Source organism: Equus asinus, chromosome 6, assembly GCF_041296235.1.
Source record: "Equus asinus isolate D_3611 breed Donkey chromosome 6, EquAss-T2T_v2, whole genome shotgun sequence".
In the NCBI taxonomy this organism is placed as follows: Eukaryota; Metazoa; Chordata; class Mammalia; order Perissodactyla; family Equidae; genus Equus; species Equus asinus.
Window position 1 is genome coordinate 18,728,916 of NC_091795.1, and position 27,738 is coordinate 18,756,653.

General features: G+C 50.0%; 1 protein-coding gene across 1 annotated transcript; it reads right to left on the bottom strand.

Moving 5' to 3' along the window:
* Positions 1 to 6,591: 6,591 nt before the first annotated feature.
* Positions 6,592 to 27,430, bottom strand: LOC106838526 (myelin and lymphocyte protein-like). The gene is made up of 4 exons (XM_014852698.3): positions 27,175 to 27,430; positions 15,722 to 15,877; positions 14,438 to 14,560; positions 6,592 to 10,266 (listed from the first exon to the last, which is right to left on the bottom strand). Exons 1-4 carry the CDS (start codon positions 27,235 to 27,237, stop codon positions 10,207 to 10,209), a joined length of 402 nt encoding a protein of 133 aa, XP_014708184.1. The 5' UTR covers positions 27,238 to 27,430; the 3' UTR covers positions 6,592 to 10,206.
* Positions 27,431 to 27,738: the final 308 nt, after the last annotated feature.

Consider the following 27,738-nt stretch of genomic DNA (forward strand, 5'->3'; position numbering starts at 1 on the left):
CTAAACACAGAGGAAGGCGGTAAGGCAGGAAATGAGGGACAAAAGAATCTATAAGACATACAGAAAAAAAACAAAAAAATAGCAATAGTAAGTCTTTCCCTATCAGTAATTACTTTAAATGTAAATCAATTAAACTTTTTAATCAAAAGACATAGATGCGCAGGACAGATAAGAGGATCCAACTATATTCTCCCTACAAGAGACTCTCTTGAGATCTAAGGACACTCACAGGTTGAAAATGAAAGGATGGACAATGATATTCCATGAATATAGTAGACAAAAGAGAGCAGGGGTGGCTATAATAATATCAGATGAAATAGACTTTAAGCCAAAAAACTTACAAGAGACAAAGAAAGGTATTATATATTGATAAAAGAGCCAATTAACCAAGAAGATATAACAATTATAAGTATATATGCACCAAATATTACAGCTCCTAAATAGATGATTCAAACTGACAAAATTGAAGAGAGAAATAGATAGATCTACAATAACAGTAGGAGACTTCATTATTCCACTTTCAACAAGGGACAAAACAACCAGACAGAAGATCAATAAGGAAAATGAGGACATGAACAACACTGTAGACCAACTGAAACTAATAGACACATACAGAACACTCTGCCTAAAAGTAACAGAATACACATTTTTCTCAAGGGCACATGGAACATTCTCTGAGATAGACCACGTTAGGCCGCAACTCAAGTTTTAATAAATTTAAAAGACTGAAATTGTCCAAAATATCTTTTCTGATCACAATGGAATGAAACTAGAAATCAATAGCAGAAGGGAAACTGGAAAATTCACAAATAAGTGGAGATTAAACAACACACTCTTAAACAACCAATGGATCAAAGAGGAAATCACAAGGTAAATTAGAAAATACTGAGAGATGAATGAAAAAGATAATGCACCATACCAAAATGATGGGACAGACTGAAAGTAGTGTTAAGGGGGAAATGTATAGCTATAAATGTGTACTTTAAAAAATAAGAAAGATCTCAAATCAATAACCTAACTTTACAACTTAAGGAACTAGAAAAAGAAGAAGAAAGCTAAGCTAAAGCTAGCAGAAGAAAGGAAACAATAAAGATTAGAGCAGAGATAAATAAAATAGAGGCTAAAGAAATTAATTAAACCAAAGTTGCTTCCTTGAAAAGATCACCAAATTGACAAACCTTTAGCCAGATGGACTAAAAAAGGAGAAGACTCAAATTATTAAAATCAGAACTGAAAATGAGGATATTACTTCTGATTCTACAGAAATGTTGTACTGTGAACAATCGTAAGCCAAAAAGATTGGATAATCTTGATAAAATTGACAAATTCCTACAAAACAAAACCTATTAAGACTAAATCATGATGAAATAGAAAATCGGAATAGCCCTATAACTAGTAAGGAGGTTGAATCAGAAATAAAAAATCTACCAACAAAGGAATGCCCTGGACCTGATAGCTTTACTGGGGAATTCTATTAAACATTTAAAGAAGAACTAATACCAATCCTTCTTAAATTATTTCAAGAAGTTGAAGCAGATGAAACACTTCCTCAGTCATTCCAAGAGGCCAGCATTACTCTGATACCAAAGCCAGACAAAGGGCTATAAGAAAAGAAAATTACAAACCAATATCCCTGATGAATATTGATACAAAAATCTTCAACAAAATACTAGCCAATACATTTCAATAGCATGTTAAAAGGTTTATACACTATGACCAAGTGGTATTTTCCTGGAGTGGAAGGATGCTTCAACGTAAGAAAATCCATCAATGTAATACACTACATTAACAGAATAAGGGGAAAACCCACTTATCTTCTCAATTGATGCTGAAAAAGCAACTGAAAAAAATCCAACACCTTTTCATAATATAAGTAGTCGACAAACTAGAAGTAGAAGAAAACTACCTCAATATAATAAAGGTCACATATGAAAATCCAACAGCTAACATCATATTTGATGGTCAAAGACCAAAAACTTTTCCTCTAAGATCAGCAGCAAGAAAAGGATGCCTGCTTTCACCACTTTCATTCAATGCATTACTGGAAGTCCTAGCCAGAACAAACAGGCAAGAAATATGAATAAAGGCATCCAAATTGGGAAGGAAGAACTAAAATTATCTCTATTCACATTCATATATGATCTTATATGTAGAAAACCCTAAAGATTTCACACACAAAAAAACTAATTCCAGGTAGAACTAATAAATTTAGCAAAGTTTTGGGATATAAAATCAACATACAAAAATCAGTCATGTTTCTATACACTAATAATGAAAAACTTGAAAAGGAAATTAAAACAATTCCATTTACAATAGCATCAAAAAGAAGAAAACATACAGAAATAAGAAAATAAAAACAAAATTTCAATACTGAGATTTCAAAATAACAATCTGGAAACACAACAAGTGATTGCTTTAAAATCCTGACACAGGACACACACTAAATACTCACTGGGAATGTGTTGAGCACAAGAATCAACCTGAGAAGATGCCCCTGTGTGGCACCTGCTGTGACAGTCCCTGCCCTTAAAGAGCTTATGATTCAGTGACAGAAGATGGAGTAATGGAGAGTTGGCAAACTTTCTCTGCAAAGGGCCAAAGAGTAAATATTTTCAGCTCTGTGAGCCCCACGGTCTCTGTCACAACTATCCAACTCTGCTGTTGGAGCACAAAAACAGTCACAGACAACACATGATTGAATGGGCAGAGCTGTGTCCCAATAAAACTTTATTTACAAAACAAGTGGTGAGCTGGATTTGGCCCATGGGCTTTAGTTTGCCAACCCCTGGAACCAATGATGGTGTATACTGTGTTTTCTGAAGACTAAAAATAGTAGAGTGTACTTGAATCAACATTTTGTTCTGTGCTTGCTAACAAATTATCTCTCATAATACCAGCCTTCTGGGCTATTGAAAGGAAAGCACTACTGTATTTCTAGTATTTCTAGATATTGCACATCTACTTACATGTTTTTCTCTATGACTTACCTTGAATCTTATTTTATGTTTTAACTTTTTAAAAAATTATAACAATCATATATACATAACCTCTTGGTAAAAAATTCAAAGGCTATACAGAAACCTAAAGTCCCCCTTGATGCCCTTTCTCTCTCCCCCAATCCCCGTTGCCACCCGCAAGGGAACCACTGATCTCATTTTGATGTGTTTCCTTCTGACATTTTTTTCATGCTTTTATATACATAAGTACCCTAAAAGAAATATGTAATTTCTTCTTTTTAGAAATAATTAAATTATATCATATGGTACATATTGTCTTAGAATTTACTTTTTTAAAAAAGATTTTATTTTTCCTTCTTCTCCCCAAAGCCCCCCAGTACCTAGTTGTATATATTTTAGCTGTGGGTCCTTCTAGTTGTGGTACGTGGGATGCCACCTCAGCATGGCCTGATGAGCAGTGCCATGTCCGTGCCCAGGATTCGAACTGGTGAAACCCTGGGCCGCCGAAGCAGAGCGCTCGAACTTAACCACTCAGCCACAGAGCTGGCCCCTAGAATTTACTTTTTTAACTCAATAATTGGTCTTGGAAATTGTTCCACATCAGAACATATAGAGCTACCTCATTTTTTCCACTTAGTACAGAATACATCATAGGTTGGATATGCCACATGTCATTTAACTATTCCAATATTGCAGGACCTTGAGATTGTTTCTGCTTTTTGCCTTTACACATAACACTTCAGTGGACATCCTTGTCCAAGCACACAGTGCCTTGTCCCTGTGTGGAGGGTTTCTTTAGGTGACACCATGAAGAGGAATTACTAGCTCTTAGGGTGGGTGCATTTACAATGTTAATAGACAGTGCCGAGTGGTCTGCCAAGTGATTATGTTATTTTAAGCTCCCACCAGCAGTGTCACTATCTGCACACCCATTGCCTGACATTTTAACACTCAAGAAATGATCTTTAAAAATTCTCATTTTTGTATGTTTTTGAACCTTCAGGGCATCATGGGTTCTTACGGTCTGGTCTGAATGTCCCTCTTCTGAGAAATGGAGCTGTGCAGACCATTGCCCAAAGAAGCAAAGAAGAGCAGGAGAAGGTGGAGGCTGAGATGGTCCAGCAGAGAGAGGAGTGGGACCGGAAGAGGAAGATGAAGGTTAAATGGGAGCGAGGATGGAGCGGAAACACGTGGGGAGGTGTCAGTCTCGGCCCCCCAGACCCTGGTCCCTATGGAGGTATCAGAGTCCTGGTTTTGCTTACCTTTGTGACAGAGCACTTGTACTTCTAGAATTCCTTGTGACTTTATTTACACATCTGCTTAGATTGCTGTTTTCCAGAAAAAGATTTGAACATCACTGAAATCACTCCACATTATTATCCAACTGTATTTGATGGAACACTAGAGGCCCAGAACCAAGAAGATTCCACAAACGAGCTGCAAAGCCCTGGGTTCTGGCGTCTTTACTCTGCTGCTTCTCAGAGCCGTCAATGTGGTGGCGGCGTCACGGATCTGGACAGGCCCCGACAGGACGCAGTTTCCCAAACACAGTTGGTCCTGGGGACCCATGGAGCAGCAGAGCTCGGGAGAGCTGCTTCCATAACAGAAGATAAACCGACTGGATGGTTGTCACTAAGCCTCATGAAAGCACACAGGAAATAAAAATTGATAATACTTATCAGGCCAAATTAGAAAACTAAGTCCTGCCCCTGACCTGAGTCTATAAAGAAGGAAAAATCCTCTGAGAAATTTATTCTTGTCGATGAGTCAGAGATGAGGAGACAGACAAGAGTTTGGCTGCTTCCTTCAGTTTGGCTTAAAGAGGAGAGGAGAGGCTGGGATGGAGAGGCTTAGGCAGGATGCTTAGAACTGAGCAAAGTGCTTCCATTGGGAGGATGAAAATATGGGAAGGAGAGAAAAAACCATAAACTCAGTCCCTAATGAGGGCCCAGATCCAGAGTGTAGACAAATGGATTAATCCTTGACAAAAGAAAGGGCAGAGTGCAGGTTCAGGGGAGCCTGTAGTGTTGGTGGTGGAAATGTGTGTGGGTTTGGGGTGTGTGAGTGTATCTGTCTGGTGACCTCATTTAGTCTGTGAGGAGGAGGTGGGGTCATCTGCTGAAAGTAGGCTGGGGGCACTGATGAGCACGGCCAGCAGAATATTAATGAAAAGGCAGGGTGACTGGGAGTGGCTCCAGAATTATCCAGTGGAGTGAGAATTGGACAGAGTTCAGAGGAAAGATTGGCCATGAGGTGATAATTGCTGAAGCTGGCTAATGGGTGCATAACCTTCCATTTTGTTCTTCTCTGTATCTTTGGATATGATTGAAATTTTCTGTAGTAAAAAGTTGATAAAAATAGAAGCACACAGAGAGTGTTTGAAGTGGCTGTGTGGTGAGTGGGGAGAGAACTAACTAAAGGGACCTGAAAGGCCAGCAGGCAGCAGGGAGGACATGAGTGAGTTTGAGACCATGAGTTTCTAGTGGCCCAGGTGTGCACTATGCTTTGACTTCTCTCCAGCAGCACCCAGCAGGCAGGTGTGGCCAGACAGCGGCTTGGATTCAGGCCTGGATAGTGCGGTGGAGGGAGAAAACGGTGAGGGAGTTGAGGACACTCACCAGATCTGGTGGAGGTGATGGACTGTGGTGTCCTGGCCGAGCGGGAGAGGCTGTGAGGACCAGAGGGAGTGAGAGGGAAGGGGAGGACAGTGGGCAAGAGTCTGGAGGTGCTGGGGAGCTCCAAGAACCCTTGTCTTGGGAGTGCACGAGTGAGCGAGCTGGAGGGTTAGGAGGATGCAGTCAGGGAGATGGTGGCCGAGGCGATGAGTTTAGTGGTGGAACCGTCTCTGGGGATGATGGACGACCAGGGTGTGGCCTTGGGAGTGGCACCAAAAGATCTGAGATTCTTCTCACTTAAAAGTCGGTGATGGTGCCTGTGTTGAAAAGTGCTTTCATATACTAACTGTACAGACACATTTATCTGCATGCCTGTTTCTTCTCTCCCTCCAGAAACATACGACGATTTTGATACCAGGATACTTGAGGTAGGCATGCTAATTAAATACCCAGTTAAGCCTTAGGGGAAGCTGGGGTGGGCGGTGGGGATGGGGCAAGAGGAACAGTGAGGAAAAGCTTTGGTGCATGACTTTTCTGAGACACAGAGCTGATCTGAGTAAGTAAATAATGGAACTTGAAATTTTAGTCACTCGATAGTGGCTTTCCTGACTGCTGCCCTTCGTGGGGGCTACCAGTTGAGGTCTCATGACATGGTGACTTCGGAGGTATTGTCAGTAACAGAATTTGGAGACAACCTTTAAATTTCCTCCTTCCTGAAGCTAAGGTAGCATTAGCAGTCTGTCTTAGAATTAGAAACGAAATGTATGTGGCAATGAATTCAGGGAGCAGAGCCTGAGAGGAACCGTGGGGCGGGGGTAGGAAGCTTGGAGTGGCCGTGAATGTCCAGCTCTTGATGGGAAGTGACCTGCTGGGCTGTTTGCAGGCACCTGAAACTGAAGCCTGTTCCCGGTGAGTTTCAGCCACTCTTTCCAGGGTGTTCCCTACAGTGGTCAACCTCCCTCTGAGCTCGTGCTGCACACTTGGTGTTAATACCATATGGAATGATCATTACTGAGTTTGTGATTGAATATGTATATTGTTTCTTCAATGTCAATTGAGTTATAGAATTTAAAATCTGTTTACAGTATTTTATGTCTTTGGTCCCAGTTTATACCTTTTGGAAGTTAATCCCTTTGAAGAATTCTTGTGTAAGTGATGATTTCCTGTAAGATTATCCACAGATGTGGACTGGAGCTCCCTTTTCCTTTAACCACATTTTATGGGAAAGGGGGCCGCCATGTGAGCAGTTTAGTTAACAGCTTCATAGTTCCTGCCCTTTTAAATATGCCAAAAAAATGCAGATTTTCCTGTAGTTCATAATAAACAGATATTTCCTAATTTTCTATTCTCAGTTGAGCATAATCCTTAGCACAGAGATCCAGTCCTATGCTGATGCTTTCTATATATTGCATTTCATCATTTCTAAGAGGCACATTTTTTCATATTTTAACACCTCCAATATTGGGATATATCTTCTAATCAATCAATTATAAACCATGTCAAAGTATAATCAGCAGCTTTTTTCTTTTCTTGCATTTCATTCATTAAAATAGGGTATACTGAGTTGTACAGTTTCGGTTTCCTTTAAAAGTTACCTCAATTGAAACTTCTAACAATGCTGTGAAATAGGAAGAGAAAGCTTTATCTCCATTTTTCTCCTGAAGAAACAGTCCCAAGAGAGGATTCCTTTGGGGAAAGTTTGTGCTCGTGGACTTCGAGGATGATGGACGATTCACCACGTGTGCGTGTGTGTAAGGAGGTCTCTCCAGTTCCTGCTTCAGAATTGTATTAAGGTGTAATGTTTATGAAGAACTTTGTCTTTTAGGTCAGAAATGTTTTCCATATGACGGCAAAAGAGGGAAGAAAGAACTCAGTCCGCGTCCTGGTCGCTGTGGGGAACGGCCAAGGAACTGCAGGTGAACAGGGTGCCACAGCACACGCGGTGCTGGTGGTGGTGGCAGAGGAGAGGCGTGGGTGGGCTGCGCTGTGGGGTCCGCTGGTTCAGGCTGCGGCCAGACTTCTCTTCCTGATTAAATCTGTATGTGGTTCGGGCTCACAACCTTGTGTAAGCCCGTGAGATCCCTTAGAGGGACAAGAAAGACTAGATCTTTCTACACCTGCCCTTTCCGGTGAGGACACCGGATATTTAAAAAGGCTCAAGATGCCATTGTATTAGGTTTAATAGGAAAAATTAGGGGGAAAAACACTAGATATTCAACAATAGGGACGTAGTCACAAAGAGAGTACAGCCACACATTGTAATGGTCTGTACCCATTAAAGATAACAGAAAATCACTTACAAAATAATGCTAAATTAAAAAGAAACTTCATATAAGACTGTGTAATATAGTCCCAATTTTTTTTTAAAAAAAGTATGTGTAAATGCAAAGAACAGACTGGAAAGATACGCAATGAAAAAGTTAATAATGTTTACTCTAATTAGTAGGTTTGCTAATCATTTAAATTTTCTTCCTGATAATTTTCTGTAGTTTCCAGGGTGGACATCTGTGTTTGAAATGTACACATGAATGTGTAAGGGAAAGAAAACTGGAAAACTGTGCATTTAACGCATCCTGACACTTTCCGAACAAGTACCACGTCTAGATAGTATTTGCCAAAGGAAACCACTGTGGGTGGCTTGGGGGAGGAGGGTGGTCTGGGGGGAGGAAAAGCAAGACCAGGAGACGCCATTGTTTGAGGCTGCCCATCCCAGTAACACCCAAGGGGAATAGGGTGAAAATCAAATGCCAAATGAAACCAGAAATTTCATACTGACTCAGGATGGGAGGAACGAGAGTCATGTCAGAGCATCATCTGCAAAGCCTTGGACTAATAAGGGATTTATCCTGAGCCCAATTTGCAACTAAAAGAGAGAAAACAGAGAAAGACCATGTCAAAGTTACTTTCAAGAGAATGATTAAAATTTCAAAACATGAGAAACTCTTGGAAATTCGAACAACCATTTGGTTTCTTCTTTGGGACAAGGGTCAACAAAGGGCCTCGGTCGGCATCACGGTGCTGCTTCCTCGGACTGAGATCGGTGGTTTTGTTGAAAAAACGAGACTTCCTCGATCAACACTTGATTGCATATTTTGTTAAACACGTGACCAGCTTCCCAGCATTTCTTAATTTGAACTTTAATTTTCCAGGATAAAGTTCCGATTAAACCTTTTGCTTCTAATTTACTATGAAGTTTTTTACTTAAGTTTTGTTTTATGTGAACTCACTAAAAGTGGCCCTTTTCTGGAATAATTATCCTGGGATAACAAAGGACATCCTGGAGATGCCACTGAGACCCAATTTAGTCATGGGGTCCCCAAGGTGGGAGGGAAGGAAAATGTCAACTAGTCAAACCTCCACCTGAGGCTGGAAGCTTTACTCTCGTGGCCACGAGCCAGAGGTCAGCCAGCCCTGCCCGTCCGCCTCCACGGCTGGGGGCTGACCAGTTTCTGAGGCTCCTGGTCTAGAGCCCCAGCTCTGGGACATCATGGATTCTTTGAGTGAAGGGATGAAGGAGCACTTCATGCCAGGAGCTGACTCTCAGGTTTCCTCACTGAGTGCCTGCATCCCATTATCTCCTCTCCTCTCAACCCGGGCATCTCATCCTCAGGATGTGGCACTCAGCACTTGTCACCTCACTTCCTGTCACTCTGCAGTCTGGTCCCCTTTCTCCCCTATGGAGTGGCCCAAGGAAATGCTAAAAGCAGTTGATTATCCACATCACTAATTGGAACAGAACACACAGCCCACTGCCCAGAACATCTCTCATCAGCTTCACAGAGTGAGAGGAAACTTCTGCACCTGGTTTCTTGTGGCTTGAGGACTTTTTAATTGAGCACAGACCCCTTTGTCCTGTGTGAAAAAGAAGGGGACCCCCAGGCTGGTACTTGGTGAGTTTCCAGAAAGGTGAAGCCATCTGAGGCCCCCAGTAGCTGGGAAGGGTGGGAGACCAAGTGCCAGGCTCCCTGAGAGCAGTGGCTGAGCACACACAGCTGTCATCTGAACTGACACTTGATGCCGCCTCCAGAGATTCAGTCTAAGCCCAGGATTCCTCTGAAAGAAAGCTGGAAAGATGGTCCTGATACTGGGGAGTCAAAACAAAACCAAAAATACCTAAGAAAAGTATTGAATGCAAAGGCCCTTTATAAAGTATTTCAAAAGTTTATCATCTTCCCCCGTGGACATCTGCAAGTACTTGTTGGGTGAGTTTTATCCTTATGACAGGTAGAATCTCCATGAAGACTTAGAAACACGCCATCAGATGGGGGCTCAAAAGAGCCTGTGGAAGATTCCAGTAGAGAGTTCGCAAGATCCGGTCCAGGGATCAGGAGGGGATCTTTGTTCATGGTCTCTCAGATCACAGTCCCCACACTCCACCCCACTGACCCTTTCACAAATAGGCGATGACCCTGAAAGAAAGATGGCTCAGGAGTTGGAGGTTAAAGCCAGCAAGTCCCAACCCTGACAGGAGGGGACATGGGAGAGTCAGCATAACACCCTCGAGACACACAGCATTGTTCTTCTTTTGGTTTCTTTTTTCCACCATCAAGAGCATTTCTGCATGCTGAAAAGTTATGCTGGAAGGCGGGCCAATCAGTTATCACCGTTTGGGTTTTCAGCTAGACTTCAGTCTATCAGTAGCATGGACAAAATGCATGGTACATGTACAGCAGAGTGGCTAAGCATGAAAACACCTGAAACAAAAATAAAAGACCATTAATTAATGATGACATGGCAAAGCAGGGGTCATCCACACTGGGCTGGCTGCTCCCACAGTGCTCTGGGATGACAGACATGAAGAGTGTGGACCGCCGCTCCTTCCCATCACCCACACAGACATCCTTTCTTGCTGAGCACAGATGTGGCCCTGAATGCTTTCGGCACAGAGCTCCAGGTGACCTAATGACGCCACTGGACATAGCCTGCAGGGTCAACTATCTGCCATCTCACACCATCATGCTGGTGCCATCAACTGGAAATGGGGATCCACAGAGGCCCCTCAAATGATACTCACAGGTGAGTACCAGCTGCTCTCCATGGGAATCTTCCTTCCTCCCCACCAGGAAGAGCCGGGTCCACCAGCTGTGAGCCCAGCGGCCTCGGTTGGAGAACATGAACACAGGGTTTGCTGGCTCTGGTCAAGGTCTTGATGCTGCCTGGACGTCCTCAGACCCATCAGAATGTTATTCAAGGATCATAATCTCACAGACACGGGCGAGGAGCCAGGCTCACAGGACTGAGGGACAGGGACAGGGAGGCGGGATTGTGAGATTCTGCAAAGGAGGGGCTCCTGAGAAAGCTGCTGGGGAGATCCAGTCGGCTGTTTTGACACTGGGAACAAAGGCCCTGGAAAGGTGGCAAATGGTCACCTGTGGCCTGTCAGGCTCCTGACGTGCTGTGCTCACTGGGCACCATCTACTCCTAAAGGCCTGCTGCCCCCGAGTCCACTATCTGCTCCTGGATCTGTGACCTGGGGCGTGGGGTCAGGAGTGTCCAACCAGGCATGACACTTAGGGCGGCTACGCGTCCGTGACCCATGAAAATGCCCAGAGACACCAGCCGTCACCGGGCCTGCCCTCTCCCGCCCCACACAGGGCGAACCCTTCCCCCTCGTTGGCCAGAGGCGATGAGTCAGCCGAGTATTTGATCACACATCTAGGAGAGCTCATCCGGTATCTCTGAGGCAGCCCGCCTGAAAGGGGCAGTCACCATGGGTGAACAGCCCCCAAAACACCTCAGCCCGTCAGGTGGGAACAGGTTACTGTCCGGGCAACTCCAGACCCAGCGAGAACCCTTGGCAGAGGAGCCTCAGAAGTCCCCACAGGAACAGGACACAGAGCTTATTTTCCAAGTGAGGGCAAGATATGGGACCTTGGGGACACAGACAGCAGGGACATGAAAGGACATCCTTACGTTTTCAGGAACCTCTCTCCTAAATGGCTGCCGTCATTGCCCCCCACTGTTAGGATCCAGAAACCTCCAGATTTCTGCAGAAATTTCCAGCTCCCCTCAGTCGGCTCCCACCAACCCCAGGGATCCCTTTGGAGCACACACTCTGCTGTCAGCAAACGGGGGAGAAGCTTAGCTTCTAAGGAAGGTCCCAGTTAGGAGTCATAGAGGACGAGAGGCAGACCAGATGCTCCCAAAGGCCACGGGTGTGTGGAGGTGGTCTTGAGATGCCTCCCACAGCCCGGACGGGCCTCCCCGAGACCATGGGAGGCCGTGTGATGGCTGGGCAGGGTCTGGGGTTGAACCCTGAGTGACCAGGACTCCTTCCCCTGTGCACGGACACAGCTGATATTCTGAACAGACAGGCGGGACTTCACATTGAACCGGGCTTGTGTCCCCCTTGATGGTGTCAGTCCAGCGCCTCTGCCCGCTGAGAACATCGTGATTCCTGGTTCTGGCACTCCTGACTCTGCCTGGGCGTGCTCACGTTTCTCCAACTCAGCTAACAGAAAGGGGGACACAATCAATTGTGGACTGGATAAAGGGACGCTGGGATAGTCACGAACGGAATACTCTACAGCAACGAGAAGAAACAGTCTGCATCTCCACCCAACAGTGGGACGAGCCTCACAAACCTAAGGCGGAGAGAAAGAAGCCAGAGAGAAAAGACACACACTGTGCAGTTCCATTCACAAGAAGTTCAAAAGCAGGCAAAATCAAGCTAGGCAGCTAGGAGTCAGGCCCGTGGTCATCCTCGGTGTGGGTGCACAGAGATGGCAGCAGGACAGGAAGGGGGTTTCTAGGAGCTGTTTGTGATGCCCTATTTCTTAATCTGAATTCTTGTTACACAGAGGGGTTCACTTTATGGAAATTCATCAAGCTGTGCATTTGCATCCTGCTCACTTCTCTGGATCTGTTGCATTTCCATAAAAAGTAAAAGAGAAGTCGGAACACGGCAGAGCCCAGTGGTTCTCACTTAGAGGTCGGTCCAGCGGGCAGGGGCATTGATCCACCCCATCTGGGTTGTTCTGTCAAGTGCTGACCCACTAGCCATGTTCCATCTACATTTCATTACTGTTGTCTGCAATAACTTTACGGAATTTGTCGGCAAATGCCTTGCTGATGTCTATTCGGAGAGAAGGCTTCTGGAATTGGGATGGGGGAGATATAAGGCTCTCTAGAAGAGCAGAGATGATATAGTGTCATTTGAAGGATGACTGAAGAGGAGGATGACCAGCCTCCCAAGGGAAGGAAGAGCAACCTAGGGGCTGCCCGGCTGTGCTGCTGTTTAGAAACCAGCCATCTTGGGAGATGAGCCAATATGGGAGACATTCCCACACTGTGGGACATTTGAGGGGTGCAGGGACCATGAAGTGGCCATGTTGATGGACCTGGTGAGCAGGCTGAGAGCTTAAGAGGAGCATGTGGACTCCTTGGGGCAGGGGATTAGCCCACAGGGACCAGCAGACGAGACTTTGAGGAACCATTCGCAGAGCCAAACATTCCTCGCCCTGTGGGATTTCTCTCAGGCTCCACTCTGTCCTCCCCCAAATGTGGGGACAGCACAGCTTTGGCTCCTGGAGGTGACATCTTGTGATCTGTCATTACGTTTGACCTCGGGATTTCCATAATTCATAAGTTGACCTCTAGAAATCTGAGGAGTGCTATTTCTGAAACATTTTCTTATTTTTTAAACAATACCCATGGCTAGAAATACATCCGATATGGTGGGTTAGCAAAGTGGTGCAAGCCCACCATGCACAGCTCTGGAAAAATGTTTATGAAATAATACATCCTCTTACTCCTGTCATTCCGACCCATTCCATAGAAAGAAAATCCATGTCATGACCTCACATGACCTCCCCCACCAGTGGGTCAGGCCCCGCAGTGGAGAACGTTCCTTTTAGAGCTCAGAGACCTGCACACACCTTGCCCCCAGTCACACACAGTCGGCCCCCGGGTTTGTTCTACTGACGGCTGAATGAGGCTCAAGCCCCGTTCCTCCCAGGGCTCCTGTGAGGCCTCGGCAGGAAGCTGTTCAACATCCACAGTCCTCGAGGGGAAGGGACAGGAATCGCCGTCCCATTTCACAGAGGAGCAGGCCGAGGCTCAGGGAGCACAGGGGACGTGCACGGGGAGCTGGTGGAGACGTGACCTCCGGCCCCTCCTCCTCCCACAGGTGCTCAGAGCTGTGGGGCAGGAGACACCGTCACGAGGAGCCGAGGCCTGATCGCACAGCAAACACCCACAGCTGGGGGTCTGGACTCGCTGGGCCCAGAAGGGCCTCCCCACAGCCCAGCCCAGAGCCAGGGCCTGGGGAGACCCCGGACACTCGATTTTCACCCCAGGCCTCAGTCTGCCACCCCTGACTGTGCTTCCATGGAAGACTGCTCAGGGGGCCAGGACACCCAGGGGCCAGACTCACTGCTCCAAGCTGGTGCTGAGGGTGCTGACAGGGCACCTGGCCTGACACCAGCCCCACCCATTCCCGGGGACCTTGGAGCACGTTATCCTGCTCGTGGTGCCCTGGTTCTCCATCTGTGAAATGGGGATGACACAGCGCCCACACCTCAGGGCTGCTGTGAGGGCTCAATACGATGGTTCACGGAGAGCTCGGATGGTGCCGGGCATCAGTGGTCACGACCTCACACACCTGCCCTCTGCAAAGCCCACCCAAGCTCAGACCCTGGGCTATCCCAGGCCTGGGCAGCACAGCCCTGACCAGATGACGAAGGGAGTATTGGGCACATCCCCTCTCTTCTCTGGGCTTTGTGTCTTCAGAAATGAGGGGAAGGTTATTTCATTCAAAATTCAGTGAACTAAAAAAAGAGAGGAGGCCTCAGTCAGCCTTCCGCTCAGACCCTGTCAGTGGGCGGTGGGAGCTGTGAACATGGGCAGGTTGACTGGGGGTCTCACCGTAGCGAAGACATTCTCAAGGTATGTGAAGTAGTCACCGTGTTCCAAGATAATGGTGGCCCAAACTTCCAGGATGAAGGCGCAGAGGTAAAACAGGAAGGCCATCCAATGGTAGACTCTATCCTGCAGGGTCAATATGGCCGTCAGAGAGATGGGGAGCTGGACATGGGGATGTGGGGCAGCTGTGGTCCAGCAAGACCCTTCCAACCCACCTGTCCCCACCAGGCATGGCTCAGGTCCCTTGGTCATCTTCTGCTACTTCCTTTGGCTCCCCCTACCCCATCCACCATCACCACATCTCCCAACCCCTCCTCACAGAGGTTGTTGGTCCAGCTGAGTTTCATCTCACTGGTTTGGGGGCAGAGGAAGGACTTCATTGGAGAAGGGACACAGCTCTCCCTTGATGGGGGATGAAGTGAGGGGGGCAGCTTGGGACTGAATAGGCAGAAGTTGGTTCTGGACCTGAGAAGTGTCATCCATGGTCACAGTCCTGGTTCTGATGTGGCCTCAGTGACCAATGTAGGGGAGAGAGGCTCAGGCCATTTCCATTGTTGTTGTTGTTTTTCATTTTTCTAGGGGGGAGGCAGGGGGCTCCAGGTATGTTTAGAAGCAAGAAAGTACTAGACTGGATGAGTAGCTGTAATTCAGAGTGACTTCACAAGTGTAAGTAGGAGACCATTTGAGAGTCTGAGGCCAAGCCAAATGGCCCCACCCCTTCCAGGGGACATAAGGGGCAGGGGTCCATGTGTAAGTTCCACCCTCTTCATGGGCCTTAAGGAAGAATTTATGCAGAACAGAGACCACAGGCCATCTCGTTCCCCCTGCCAAGTCCCTCTCTGGTGACTCGGCTTTAGAAGCTGCGACATGGAGCTGGGCAGTAAGCATGGCCTCGCACTGGGCAGCCAAGGCCAGCCCCCAGGACCCTGCTCCCAGGGGATGGAAACCAGCCCTCCTGGACTATGGGAGGTGCCAACAGGCCCCTGGCAGGTGCAGGTAGGCTGACAGGGGGGTTGGGCAGCTGGTTACCCATGAAAAAGGCAGTCACGCAGGAGGAAGCAGAGCAGACGGTGACAGTCAACCTCTGCCGTCACCTTCTCCTGACGTCCTGGCTGTAGGGAGACCCGGGCTACTGTGCACAGCTCAGAGCTGAAGGCTCAGCCAGCTCAGCCTTGGAACATGGGTGGGAGACGGCTAGAGGGTAGCACCACCCAGGACTAGAAAAGCCAGCCTCCCAGGAAAAGCAGAGGGTCTTACCCATCCCCATCAAAAAAGGCTGGGACTCACCAGGGTATCCCCACAGTCGGCATCACACATGTACAGGAAGACCAGGACGGTGGTGCCTGTGAAGCAGAAGACAGACGCGAACATCACCCAGCCCTGGAGCAGGGGGAGGGGCACCAGGGACGAGGCGACCAGGATCCACACGAGGCCCCCAAAGACCTGCAGAGGGAAGGAGGGCAGGGTGAGCATCGGGCCAGGAGAGCCCACGCCCAGGAAGGGCCAGACCCAGAGGTCACACTGGGGCACGAGGGGCAGAAGAACAGGAAAGAGGCAGAGAACAGCTGGGGGCATTTCCTCACCAAGAATGACTCTTTCAGTCCCAAGGCTCTAGCCTGGATCTGTAGTGTCAGTCTTGCCCAATGCTCTGCTTGCCTTTATTCACTTTTTAAAGACAATTTAATTCTTTTTATATAACAAGCACTTACTCCACATTTATATTAGGACACTGTCCTAAGCTCTTTACAAATTTTAACCCAGTTAGTCCTCCTACAACCCTATGAGCAAGGTACTGACCCATTTGTCAGATGGGGAAACTGAGCCACATGGAAATTAATTAATTCATCATCCCAAGAAAGGATTTATACCATCCAGTATGATCATTAGAAGGGCTAATCCTGAGATTATATCCTTCCTAATATTTTTTTCTTTTCTTTTCTTTTTTTTAAAGATTGGCACCTGAGCTAACATCTGTTGCCAATCTTCCTTTTTTTTCCCCTTCTTCTCCCCAAACCCCCGTTACATAGTTGTATATTCTACTTGTAGGTCCTTCTGGCTGTGCTATGTGGGACACTGCCTCAGCATGGCTGGATGAGCAGTGCCACGTCCACATCCAGGATCTGAACCAGCAAAACCCCAGGCCGCCGAAGCAGAGGACGGGAAATTAACAACTCAGCCACGGGGCCGGCCCCCATTCCTAATATTTTTCACGTAAAAATATCCTTTCTTTTATGACATGGTAGTGTCCAGAAGATTCTTTTGGTCTTTATTAGCAAAATAAATTAGCCACACTCTGTCATTAACATTTTTTTAGAAGAATTGATCTCTTGATTCCCCAAGTCCAGGAAGTGCTCTGAATACTGGCATTGGGGCTGGAGAGAGGGTCCAGGTCAGCCAGGTTCCTCAGGTGGCTGAGCATGGGCAAGAGAGCAGCACTCCCCTGTCTGTACCCAGAAGACACCCCAGCTGATGGTCACATGGTCAGTGAGGCCCAGGCAAAGAGGAGCATAAGGACAGACATGAGGGTCACAACACCCCTCAGTGCCACAGTCCCGCTCCCCTGTGGACAAGCACACCCCAAGCTGGGACTCTCTGTACTTCTCTTCCCTTTTCCTTGTCCCTCTGCATCCCAATGACATCAGTTCAGCCTCATTTACCATCACCACCTGAATAAGGGCTGTGCTGGGCATGGGCTGGGATACAGGGGAGATGGCTTTGCAGTCAGAGGTTCCAAGGTGCTGTGACCCTTGCACCATCTCCTGAGCATCTGGGGGCTGAGGACGGGCTGCTTCCCAGGCCTACGTCCCCTATGCTGTGAACTGAAGTGGTACCTTGACCTCGTCTCCCTGTCCCTGCTGCCCACCTGCTGGGTAAGAGACACCACTGTCCTCATAGGGGTTCTCTGAGCTTCTTAGCTGAGAAGCATCAGGAGAGAATCACCATAGTATTGGCTAGCCCTCTGCTCCCCAGCACCGGCCATGAGCATGACGGACAATCGCTGACCAGTGTCAGCCTCCCGCCCCAGACAGAGGACAGTCACCAGCTCCTGAGGGAAGGACACTGCCCTAGACCACAAAGCTGGGGGTTCTCACAGAGGCCTGTCCTCGTCTGGGTGGAAATGTTTCCCACCACACCTGTACCCTCTGGATTTACCCACAGGATGAACAGAAACAAAGAGGTTCCATGAAAAATACAGTAAGCCAGCCCTAAGAGACAAAATCCATGCAAATGTAGACCAGACAGGAGGGAGAGGCTCCGGTGCAAATAAACAAAAGGTATGGATGGGAGTCACCAAACAGGTGAGTGATGTGGTCAGCCAGCAGAACAGGTGTGCACCTGTCGACAGTGAGAAGAAACTGTCCATCAATGGCCGGCACTTCTCTGGGGGTCCTGGGGTCTCCCTCGGGAGTGGTGGTAACTGTCAGTTTCACTCTCTGTCGGCCCTTGGAGGTCAATGACTCTTTTGTGATTCATAAACATTAGCCAGGCGGGAGATGGACCCCTACCCCTTTCCTACCAGTGCACACTGAGAACAAATGTCTCAGAGGGCACCGTCTGGGCAGGGACGTGGGCAGACTTGCGGTCCAGGTGGGGACAGACCACAAGCAAGGGCCTGCAGGACAGGAAAAGGGTGCCCCCAGGTGGGCTTCCGGGTGGAGGTGTTGGGTAAGCTGGACCTGAAGGACAGAGAACATAGCCCCACCATGCCACCTGCACCAAAGGAGCACCACAAATGAAGACCAGCAAGGACTGTGGGGCTGGTTCTGGAAAGAGTCCTAAGATGTAAAAGCTGGCGGTTCCTTCCCACCAGGGCCCTCAGTCCAACCATCGCTGGCTTATCACCAAGCAGCCACAGGGCGGGATGGAGGCTGGGGAGGTGGAGCACGATTATGTGCCAGAGGCTGCCCCCTCCCTGAACCAACGCCCTCCAGATGGTGAAGCGCTGCCTCTGATAACAAATCAGTTTTAAAGGTTTGCTCCGGGCCCACTGGTAACTGGTTCCTTCGCCTTCGGGCAGATGCAGCAATTTGCTCGGCTTTCAGAATTCACAGAGCTTTCCCCCAACCTGGCCTGGCACCAGGCTGGCAGGGCGGTGCAGAGGGAGGCTCAGGAAGTCCCCACTGCCACAGGAGAAGGCATGACAGGACTACCACAGCCCCTTTTTCCCTTTGGCCACCCCATCAGTCTGAGCAGGGACAGCTCTGAGCACAGGAGCCACTGGAAAGCCCTACAGAGGGTGCTGTCTCTGCAGTGCTTGGGGACCCCAGGGACAAGTCACGTGTGTCTCCACAGCCCAGCCCACCCCCTAATCTCACTTTCCCCCTGCCTCACACACCCTGCCCAGGAAGGGCATGGAAGGTCAAAGGTGGTGGGGATCGGCCTCATGGCCCCTCCTGCAGTTGCCCTCTTTGAGTGGGGGTCCGCCAGTTGATCTGAGCAGGTGTTTGACTTATTAGTAAATTAGTGATAATTACACCTAATACCTATTGACCAGGAGCTGCGGGCACCACGTGGTTTGAAGAGCTTTGTGGACATTACACTCACTTAGTCCTCGCAGCAATCCTTGAGGTGGGTGCTATTATAGCCCCATTTCATTGATGCAGAAACTGAGGCACAGTGGCCCGCTCACACTCCCACAGCTGCTGAGGGCCAGCTCTGACAGGCTGGCTGTGGAGCCAGGTCAGGACAGCACTGCGTGTGGCAGTCACTCAAGGCCACACACAGGCAATTCACCATGAAATCTCCCATGTGTAGGGCCGGCTTTGGAAACGGCCATGAGAACAGTAACACAGAGGGATAGGAGACTGCCCAGTAGCCTTCGTCCTGCTCCCAGGCGCCCTGGGTCTAGAGGAGCAGAGAACCCAAAGGAGGCGGCCATGGGAGGCAGCCTCCCCTCCCCCACCCTCCACTGGCTCACCAGGTACACCAGGGTGTGTGTTTAAGACCAAAAACAAGCCAAATATCTAAACCCTGAAGGACATTGCTCCCTCTTCGGCAGACACAGGGCTGTGGTCCTCATCCCCGGGTCCATCAACCCAACTTTTGTCACCCCCACCCCCACCCCTACTGCCAGGGTCAGGATGTGGCCTTCATCTCCTGTCCTTCCTCCTTTACTGTTTTCCTGGAGTGTCTGCCCCCAAAGCCTGTGCCCTGGGCCCTCTAAGGGCCTCCTCAAAGGTGGATCCAGGAGTTTCAGGGTCCTCCCCCTCCTCCTCCTCCTGCCCCCTCCCCTCCAGCCCAACTGCCTTCTAACAGGAGGGGGGCTCTGGGGTGCAATTTCAGGTCAGCTGAGAGGGGCTGGGTGGCCCTGGGCCTTCCTCTTCCACTGCCTGTGCAGATCAAGGTGTGATGGCTGGTGACAAGGCTTTTTTTCTGGTTCCTGCATATTTTCTCAGGCCCCAGGGCCTTGGTGCATCAAAGTGATTCACCACAGGGGTGGTTCTGCCCCAGTGTGGACAGAGCGGCAAGTATTCATGAGCTGGAAGTGCTAGAGAGCCTGGAGCAGAGAATCAAGGCCAGTCCATCCCCCTAGGAAGTCCTTATGCTACTGGGGCCCAGCAGGAGCCAACCAGGAACCAAACCTTCCACCAGAATGCAGAGGGCAAGTCAGGGCCCAGGACACAGAGAATCCAGGGAGCTGCTCCTGCTCCCGGGACAGTCTGCAACCTGTGAGGAGTCAGCCACATGTCCCCATGGCATCAGTGCTCCAGGGACGAGGGGGCCACCCACTGTCCTCATCCATCAGCACTCGAGGAGGACACCTGCTGGGCCATCTCATCAGGGCCTGCCCTTGGTGGACTTTGGTCCTAAACACAATTTCCAGGGACTGAGGCTTGAGTGGCCAGGAGGAAGCCCACACCGGCTTGTGCACTGGTGGGAGCCAGGGCTCAGCTCTGGATCCATCAGGAGTCAGGCCCCAGCCCCCATCCAGTCTAGACTGGCTGGCCCCTCCCACTTCAAAGCAGGCCCCGGGGGTGCCCAGTCCCCCACCCGCAGCCCTTCCCTCAGAGGATGTGCCTGAGCCCAGAGCAGAGCCATCCATTCCTAAGGCTATAGACCCGGCCTCAGCCAGCAGCCCAAGGCGCTCTCCCACTCTCTGTGGGCCTGTGGGTGCAACAGTCAGCCTTTGTCCCTGCCTGACCTGAGCCTGAGCTCTCCCTACCATGGCATCTGGGACCCTCCTGCTCTCCTGAAAGCGCTGGGACAGAGAGATTACCCCACCTGCATCAGGTCAGGTCGAGGAGGGACTTAGGGAAAAGTTAAGAGCAATCTTTCTCAGTGGAGCTTGGTTGTGATGACACATGCATGACCCTCCCAGAGCTGAGCCCACCATCACACTTAGCAGTGTCCAGATAACAGCTCAGACTCACTGACTGCTGATCAAACCAGGCCTCTGGTTCTGGAAAAACCAGAAAAATCACTTCTCAACTCCCAGAGCAAAGCCCTGAGAGACCTCTGCCTGTAATTCCCCCCTTTAGAGAGGAGGAAGGAGAAACCCGGGCAGTGTCCTCACCCCTTCTAAACAGCCACAGAGAGGGGCCCACAGCACAGGAAGATGACACAGGGCCAGGGGTCAGTGGGCACAGCCAGGGAAGGCCAGCCTCACCCACCATCATGCACTGGGCAGCAGGGCCACCCCCACTCTCTGGGGACTGTATGAGGGTCCCTGGCTGAGGCAGCACAGAGAGGGTGCCTGCCCTGAACCTGGGAGACCCTCAGGGCCCCTGGCTCCCTGCCCCAGCCTCTCACTGAGAACTGTCCCCACTCTCCTCTCCCCCATAACAATGTCGAGGGAGAGGGCTGGCTTATTGATGACCACTCCAGACCTCGATGACCACTCCAAACCTTGCTGAATCCATGGGGGCTGTGCAGTGCTTATCAAATGCAGATTCCTGGGCCCACCCTGGACCTAGTGACTCAGAACCTCCAGAGTATGGTCTTTTTTTTCTTTTTTTTTGGTTAGGAGGATTTGCTCTCAGCTAACATCTATTGCCAATCTTCCTCTTTTTTTTGCTTGAGGAAGATTAGCCCTGAGCTAATATCTGTACAAACCTTCCTCTATTTTGTATGTGGGTTGCTGCCACAACATGGCTTGATGAGTGGTATAGGTCCGTGCCAGAGATCTGAAACAGCAAACCCAGACTCTGAAGCAGAGCGCCCCAGACTTAACCACTATGCCATGGGGCCGGCCCCCAGGGTGTGTATTTGACAAGCAGGTCCAGGATGGTGTGAGCTCCCCAGTGGCTCTGAGCTGTCCCTTCACTCCCTGGGGGGAAAGCAGGGGACAGGCCTTGCCCAGGGCTCCCAGATGGGCAGGGTCCCCTATTCATGATCCCTCCTGCTGTGGGCAGTTCATCCCAGGTGTCGGGGTGAGCACAGGAACCTGAACATGACCTGCTGTCACTGCAAGAAGTCCCACCCTGGAGACCGGGGCACCTGGGAAGCTGCCGCCCCTCTTGGAGCCTCAGTTTCCTCCCACCTCTGGAAAGGCAGGTTTCTGCTTCTACGTCTCTCATCCCAGGAGTCCTCATGGGGCCTTCTCAGTGGAGCCGGAATGTGGACCACCCACCAGAAAGCTGTTCTGTCACCCTGCCTGCCACCCCACTGCCCCATCCTGGTTCTGGGGTCTGAGAATCCCAGACAGGTGAAAATCTAGGGCAGGTCCCAGGTCACTCTCAAATAACAGAAAGTCCCCAGTCACTTTGGGTCACAGAATCAGGCTCATGTTGGTAACTACTGTGTCCACTTCACTGTAAGAATGGAAACCACAAACCAGTCCAGGTGGCTCCCCCACCCCACCCCACCCCATAAAGTGCACCCTACAAGCGCTGTCTCCCACCAGGTGACCCTACTCCTGAGTCCCGAAGCTCCTGAGGGGCATGCAAGGAGGGGTGGCTTGGAGAGGGGCTGGCACTCCAGCAGGCTCTGTCCACAGAAAAGTTCTCTCCATTCCAGCCATTCTTTCAGGGGCTGCACTGCACACAGGCTGGGGGCAGGGAGCCAGGTTAATGACTTCACAACCCCTTTGCAGGCATTTCCTTCTCAGATTCTGAAATTGGGGGGTTATCTGCTGGTGCTTTGTGAGAGAAGTTTCCTCTTGGGGCCTGGCCAGAGCTGAGACAAACAGCGTCCTAGGTTAACATCCTATGCGGCGAATGAGGGCCCAGTGTCAGGACACCCCTGGCTTAGAAGGGAGGAGGAGGAGGAAGAAACAGAGACTGTGGTTGCAAAAGGAACATCCCCCTTGGGTGAGGACAGGGAACAGGCCAGAAGCAGACCCTCAGTGCAGCTGTTGGGGAGGGGAGACCCTGGGCATTCCAACGGGGCCTGTGTGGGGTGCACTGGGACCCACCGCCTGCAACAGCAGCGTGGCCTATGGGATCCGGGGGCTCAGAGAGGAAGGGTTACACCCCCTGGCTGGGCTGCCTTCCACCTCCCGTGAGGACCCTGCGCTTTCAGAGGGCAGGGGCTCTGGGGTGGGGTGCTGGGCAGGGCAAGGTTGCCAGGCCCCACCCTGAGCCATTGCCCTTCCTGCTCTGGTGGGTAGTGTCCCTGCCTTGGGAGGGGAGGTGAGTCCCACCCTGTTGGTCCTGGAGGCCAAGGGTTTCACATCTGCCTCTTCCAGGATATTGGGAGCTCAGGCAAGGAAATAGGAACTCTGAGTAATCAACTTGCTGGATGACAGATTTGAAAAATAATCATGCATTTCACACTCATTGGACTAGCAGAAAATTAAAAAGTCTGATGCTACCAAGTGTGGCCAGGATGAGGGACAAGGGGACTTTCTTCTGCTGCTGGCAGGAGTCAGGAAGGTCCAGGGTTAGCCTGAAGCTTATACAATTTGGGGACTTTCCTTATAAAAGAATAAAAAATGAGTCTGGGTCTTGGAAGGGGCCTGGGCAAGTGGGGCCCCTGAGCCTAATTAAGCTTCATAAGCTTCCCAGTGACTCCGCTCCCGGGCTGTGTGAATTGGAATAACCCTTTTGGACAGCAATGTGGTAACTCTGGGAAGATGAAGACGTGCGTTCCCTACGACCCAGCGAGTCCAATCCTCTGTGTGTCCCCCAAGAAATTCCCAACATGTAACCACAGAGGCCAATGCAAGAATGTTCTTTGGTGATGCCGTCTGCAACAGCAAAAAGCCACAAATTGGAAAGAGCCAAAATGTCCATCATCAGATCAATGGACAAACAGCATCACTGTGTATAAACCTCAACACCGTTGCATGGAAAGCTCGGTGCAGAAGGACATGACAGGACGACACTATTTCCATGAAGTGTGAAAACACAGCAAACAGTGCCCCGTGGAGCTCACAGGCAGTCAGGGCACAGGGAAGGGCTGACCCTGCCTGGGCATCAGGACCACCACATCCAACCCGGGGCTCCTGAGGATGGAGGGAGGGGAGTAAGACAGCGGCACATCCAGGGCTTAGAAGCCTCCTGAAAAGCTTATTTGCTTCATACTAAAAGGAAATACGGCAAAATATTAAGATTTGACAAAGCTGAGTGATAATTATATGGGTGCCTATTAAACTATTATATATATTTGTCTGTAATATTTGAAATGCTTCTTAATTTTTGTTTTCTTAAAAATTGAATTGAAGTTCGCATAACATCAAACTAACCATTTTAAATTGCCCAGTTCAATGGAATTTAATACACTCACAATGCTGTGCAGCCACCACCTCTATCTAATCCCAAAACATTTTCATCCCCAAAAGGAAACCCCGCACCCATTACGCAGTTGCTCCCCATTCCCCTCCTCCCAGCCCCTGGCAAACCACCAGTTTGTGCTCTGTCTCTGTGGATTTGCCCATTCTGGGTATTTTATATGAATGGAGTCACACAATACGTGACCCTCGTGTCTGGCTTCTTTGACTCAGCTCAGTGTTTCCAACTGTGTGGAATGTCTCAGTGCTTCCTCCCTTTCTAGGGCTGCATAATATTCCACTGTGTGAATATGTCACAGTTTGTCCATTCATCCTTTCAGGGGACATTTCTGCTATTCCCACCTGCTGGTTACTGTGACTAGAGCTGCTATGAACACGCATGTCCATGTGCCTATTCAGGTCCCTGCTTCAATCCTTTTGGTTATAAACCTAGATGTGGAATTGCTGGGTCATATGGTCCTTTTTTTGAGGAGCCACCAAACTGATTTTAACAGCAGATGAACCATTTCACATTCCCACCAGCAATGCATGAGGGCTCCAATTGCTCCAGATCCTGGCCTGCACTTGCTGTTTTCCAGTTTTTTGATAATAGCCACCCTAAGTCATGTGAAATGATACCTCAATGTGGTTTTCATTTCATTTCCCTAACGACCAATGATATTGAATATCTTTTCATGTGCTTATTGGCCATTCATTTATCCTCTTTGGCGAAATGTCTATTCAAGTCCTTTGCCCATTTTCTAACTGGCTTGTTTACCTTTTTGTTGTTGCCTTGTACTAGTCCATAACTTAAAAAAACTCTCCCAGGGTGACCAGGGCTGCCTTGGGCCCTTTCATTCTCTGCTCTTACACACCAAGGCACATTCAGCTTCACGTGTACAAAGTGTGCAGAGGAAACTTAAAGGACAGGTGTCTGCTTTCTTTTCCATTCTCCCTGCCCCCTGGGAGCCACCTGCAATCTAGAGAGGAGGAAAGAGATTGGAGGTGAAAACAGAGGCATCCAGAGCCTCTCACAAAGTCAGAGGAGGAGCAGGGGCTAAGGGGGAGGAGTAAAACCAACTTCTGAGACAGCTGAGAGGGAAGTGCTCTGGGCAAGGGAGAATTATTTATTTTTAATTATAATAATTAAAGAATTATTTATTATTATCTATAAGCCGCTACTATTGCAGGTCACAAAGCCGCCCTGGAGGAGAAAGTCTCCACTAACCCAGGGCTTTGAGATTTCCCACCCTCTGCTCTCTCCTTTCACTTGGTGGGATGGGGGGGACGCTCCTGTTCCCTCCCCCACAGACCACCTGCCTGGCTGGGCTGTCCCTCCCCCAGGGGCACTCCTTCCTCTGGGCTGGGACACCAAGAGGAGGCAGTGGGCACTGGGCTGTGCCTTCTGTGAAGCCAGGTCCCCCCCCACCTGCCATCTCCTGCTGCCACCTGAGCCAGCTCTTGTGAAAGCAAGAGAAGGAGGTGCCCCAGAGTCTTCTGCATGAAGCCCAGCTAATACCCTCTCATGATTCTTGTCACAGTGCTCCCCAAACAGCTGCAAAGCCAGAGGAAGCCCCTCATTAGGACAACTGAAGAGACACTAGGAGGATCTTTTGTTGCTTAAAATCCCTCTGCCCATCACACCTCACCATCAGCCACCACCTCTTTTGGTCGTGAATCTACCTTTGTAAACACAGTGGCCTCTGAAGGAATGACCACCACTCATCCCAGGTCCTGGGTGCTGTGCGCTCATCTTTAGACGTCCAGCCTCGGGCAAGCACAGGCCAAGCGCTGAATAGACACACCCAGAGGAGCCACTTGGGGAAAGGATGTGCCAGTGGGTGCAAGCCCCTCCCCACTCTGGGTCTGGGTGTCCCTATCTACAAATGGTGGGGCTGGGCGCAGTGGTGTCCAGGGTTTCTTCTAGATGCCACTTCCTTGACCCTGGCTGGCCCCAGGACTTGATGTCACTCTGGATACATGCAAGTGTGAGCTCAACTCAACCCTCACAAATGCAGTGATACACCAGGCAACCTCAGTCCCCTTAGCCCTTTCCCCAAACCCTCCATGGATGACATGGATGACTGCTCCCTGTGCTGATCACACCCTCCCACCTCCAATCAGGCAAGAAGAAGCTGGGGTCCCTTTTTTAAACAGTCAGGTTTAAAGACAAACTTCCAACCAACTCTTCTGCAGCGGGGGTGCAGGGAAAGGAGGCTCCGTGGCTGCAGTCTGAGCACCCACAGTAGACACACAGCAGCCCCTCCTAGGTAAGGGCTGGTGGCCCCTGGGGAGTTTAGGCTGAGGGCGGTCTGAATCCTAAGGACACACTGAGCACTTTACAAGGAACCCAGGGTAGAAAGTGCTTTCCCACAGCCACCTGCACTGCTGTGTGGTTCTAGCTGAAGGAGGGACCAACCACAGGTAGGGAGGCCTTGGGATTGCTGGAGGTCAGCCGAGGCACAGGACCACCGCCAGCCCCCTCCCTTGGGGTCACTCCACACACTGGGCAGAATGACTGTGGCGAAGCAAACAGGTCAAAGTTGCCACAAATACGTTCTCCCCCCCCCCCCCCCCCCCCCCGCCCCACCCCGGAAACTTTCAAAGGCCGGAAGAGAATAATGCGGATTCAGCTCCTCCTACGACACCAACCCAGTCCCCAAACCTCGGTTGGTGATGCTCAGGCTTCTTTTGCTGATTTTTGTAAGCCAAATCCTAACCCTGGACAAAGTGGGCACCTCTACAAGAACGTCGCTCTCCCATAAGGGATTCCTCTGGGAAGACGGTCGAAGCGCACCTTCGGAACCAGCGCGCAACGGATGGATCCTGCCCTGCTTCCAACATCTGACCCATTTGCGAATTTGGTTTTTCCACCTAAATCCTGGAGACTGTTTCCCCCATTGTTGTTGGTTTAGAAGGGGCCAAACGACTGGGTTGGGGGAGACTTGCCTCGCCCTGGCACCGCTATCCCGATGCTCCTGGGAGCCGCGCAACTTGAGGATCTGGTCCGAGGGCTGTGCGGGGCACGCACAATAGCGCGCCACAAGGCCCATCGCGCCCCCTCCCCGGCTCAGGCGCGCCAGCCACTCACAAGCTCCAAGATGAAGAGGCAAGGGCACTTGGTGAAAGTTTCTCTGCCGCTGCTCCTGGCCATGCCGGCCTGTTGGCTTCCGCCTCGGGGCAGGACGCACGGCTCCGGCTCTGCGCTGACTCCCCGCGCGCGAGTTAAGGGCAGAGGTGCCCTGGACCCACGAGGGAGAAGCCCCAGCCGCCGTCCGCCCCGCCCCGTCCGAGCCAGCCCTGCACGCCCCAAGGGACCCACCAGATAGCCTCGGGCTCCTCCCTGAACCGCCCGGGGGCGGGCTTGCAGAGCTGGGGCGGGGCCCTAACTTCTGCGTCCCACCTCTGGGTGCCATCACCCGTGGGGAGTAGGAAAAGCCACTTTGGCGAAGCGCTTCGCACGCTTTGCCCTCTTCACAGGGGATCACTATCCCTTAAAAATGAGAACCATCAATAACTAGGCTCCCAAAACTCCCCACCAAGGCACCGCTTGGCTCATCATTGCTTTAGCTGTTCTTAAGCTGGGTTGCCTTCATCTTTCGCTGAGTGCGTTAACGTGAGCCACTTGCACATCCATGCTCACGGTAGTAAGAGG

What these genes read in the sequence shown, in the direction of transcription:
- LOC106838526 (XM_014852698.3), bottom strand. Translation starts at nt 27,237, where the DNA reads ATGGCCAGGAGCAGCGGCAGAGAAACTTTCACCAAGTGCCCTTGCCTC. An exon ending in GCCTCTTCATCTTGGAGCTT is followed by an intron (nt 15,878 to 27,174) that starts GTGAGTGGCTGG and finishes TTCCCTCTGCAG; the next exon opens with GTCTTTGGGGGCCTCGTGTG. An exon ending in TTGAGAATGTCTTCGCTACG is followed by an intron (nt 10,267 to 14,437) that starts GTGAGACCCCCA and finishes TTTTTGTTTCAG; the next exon opens with GTGTTTTCATGCTTAGCCAC.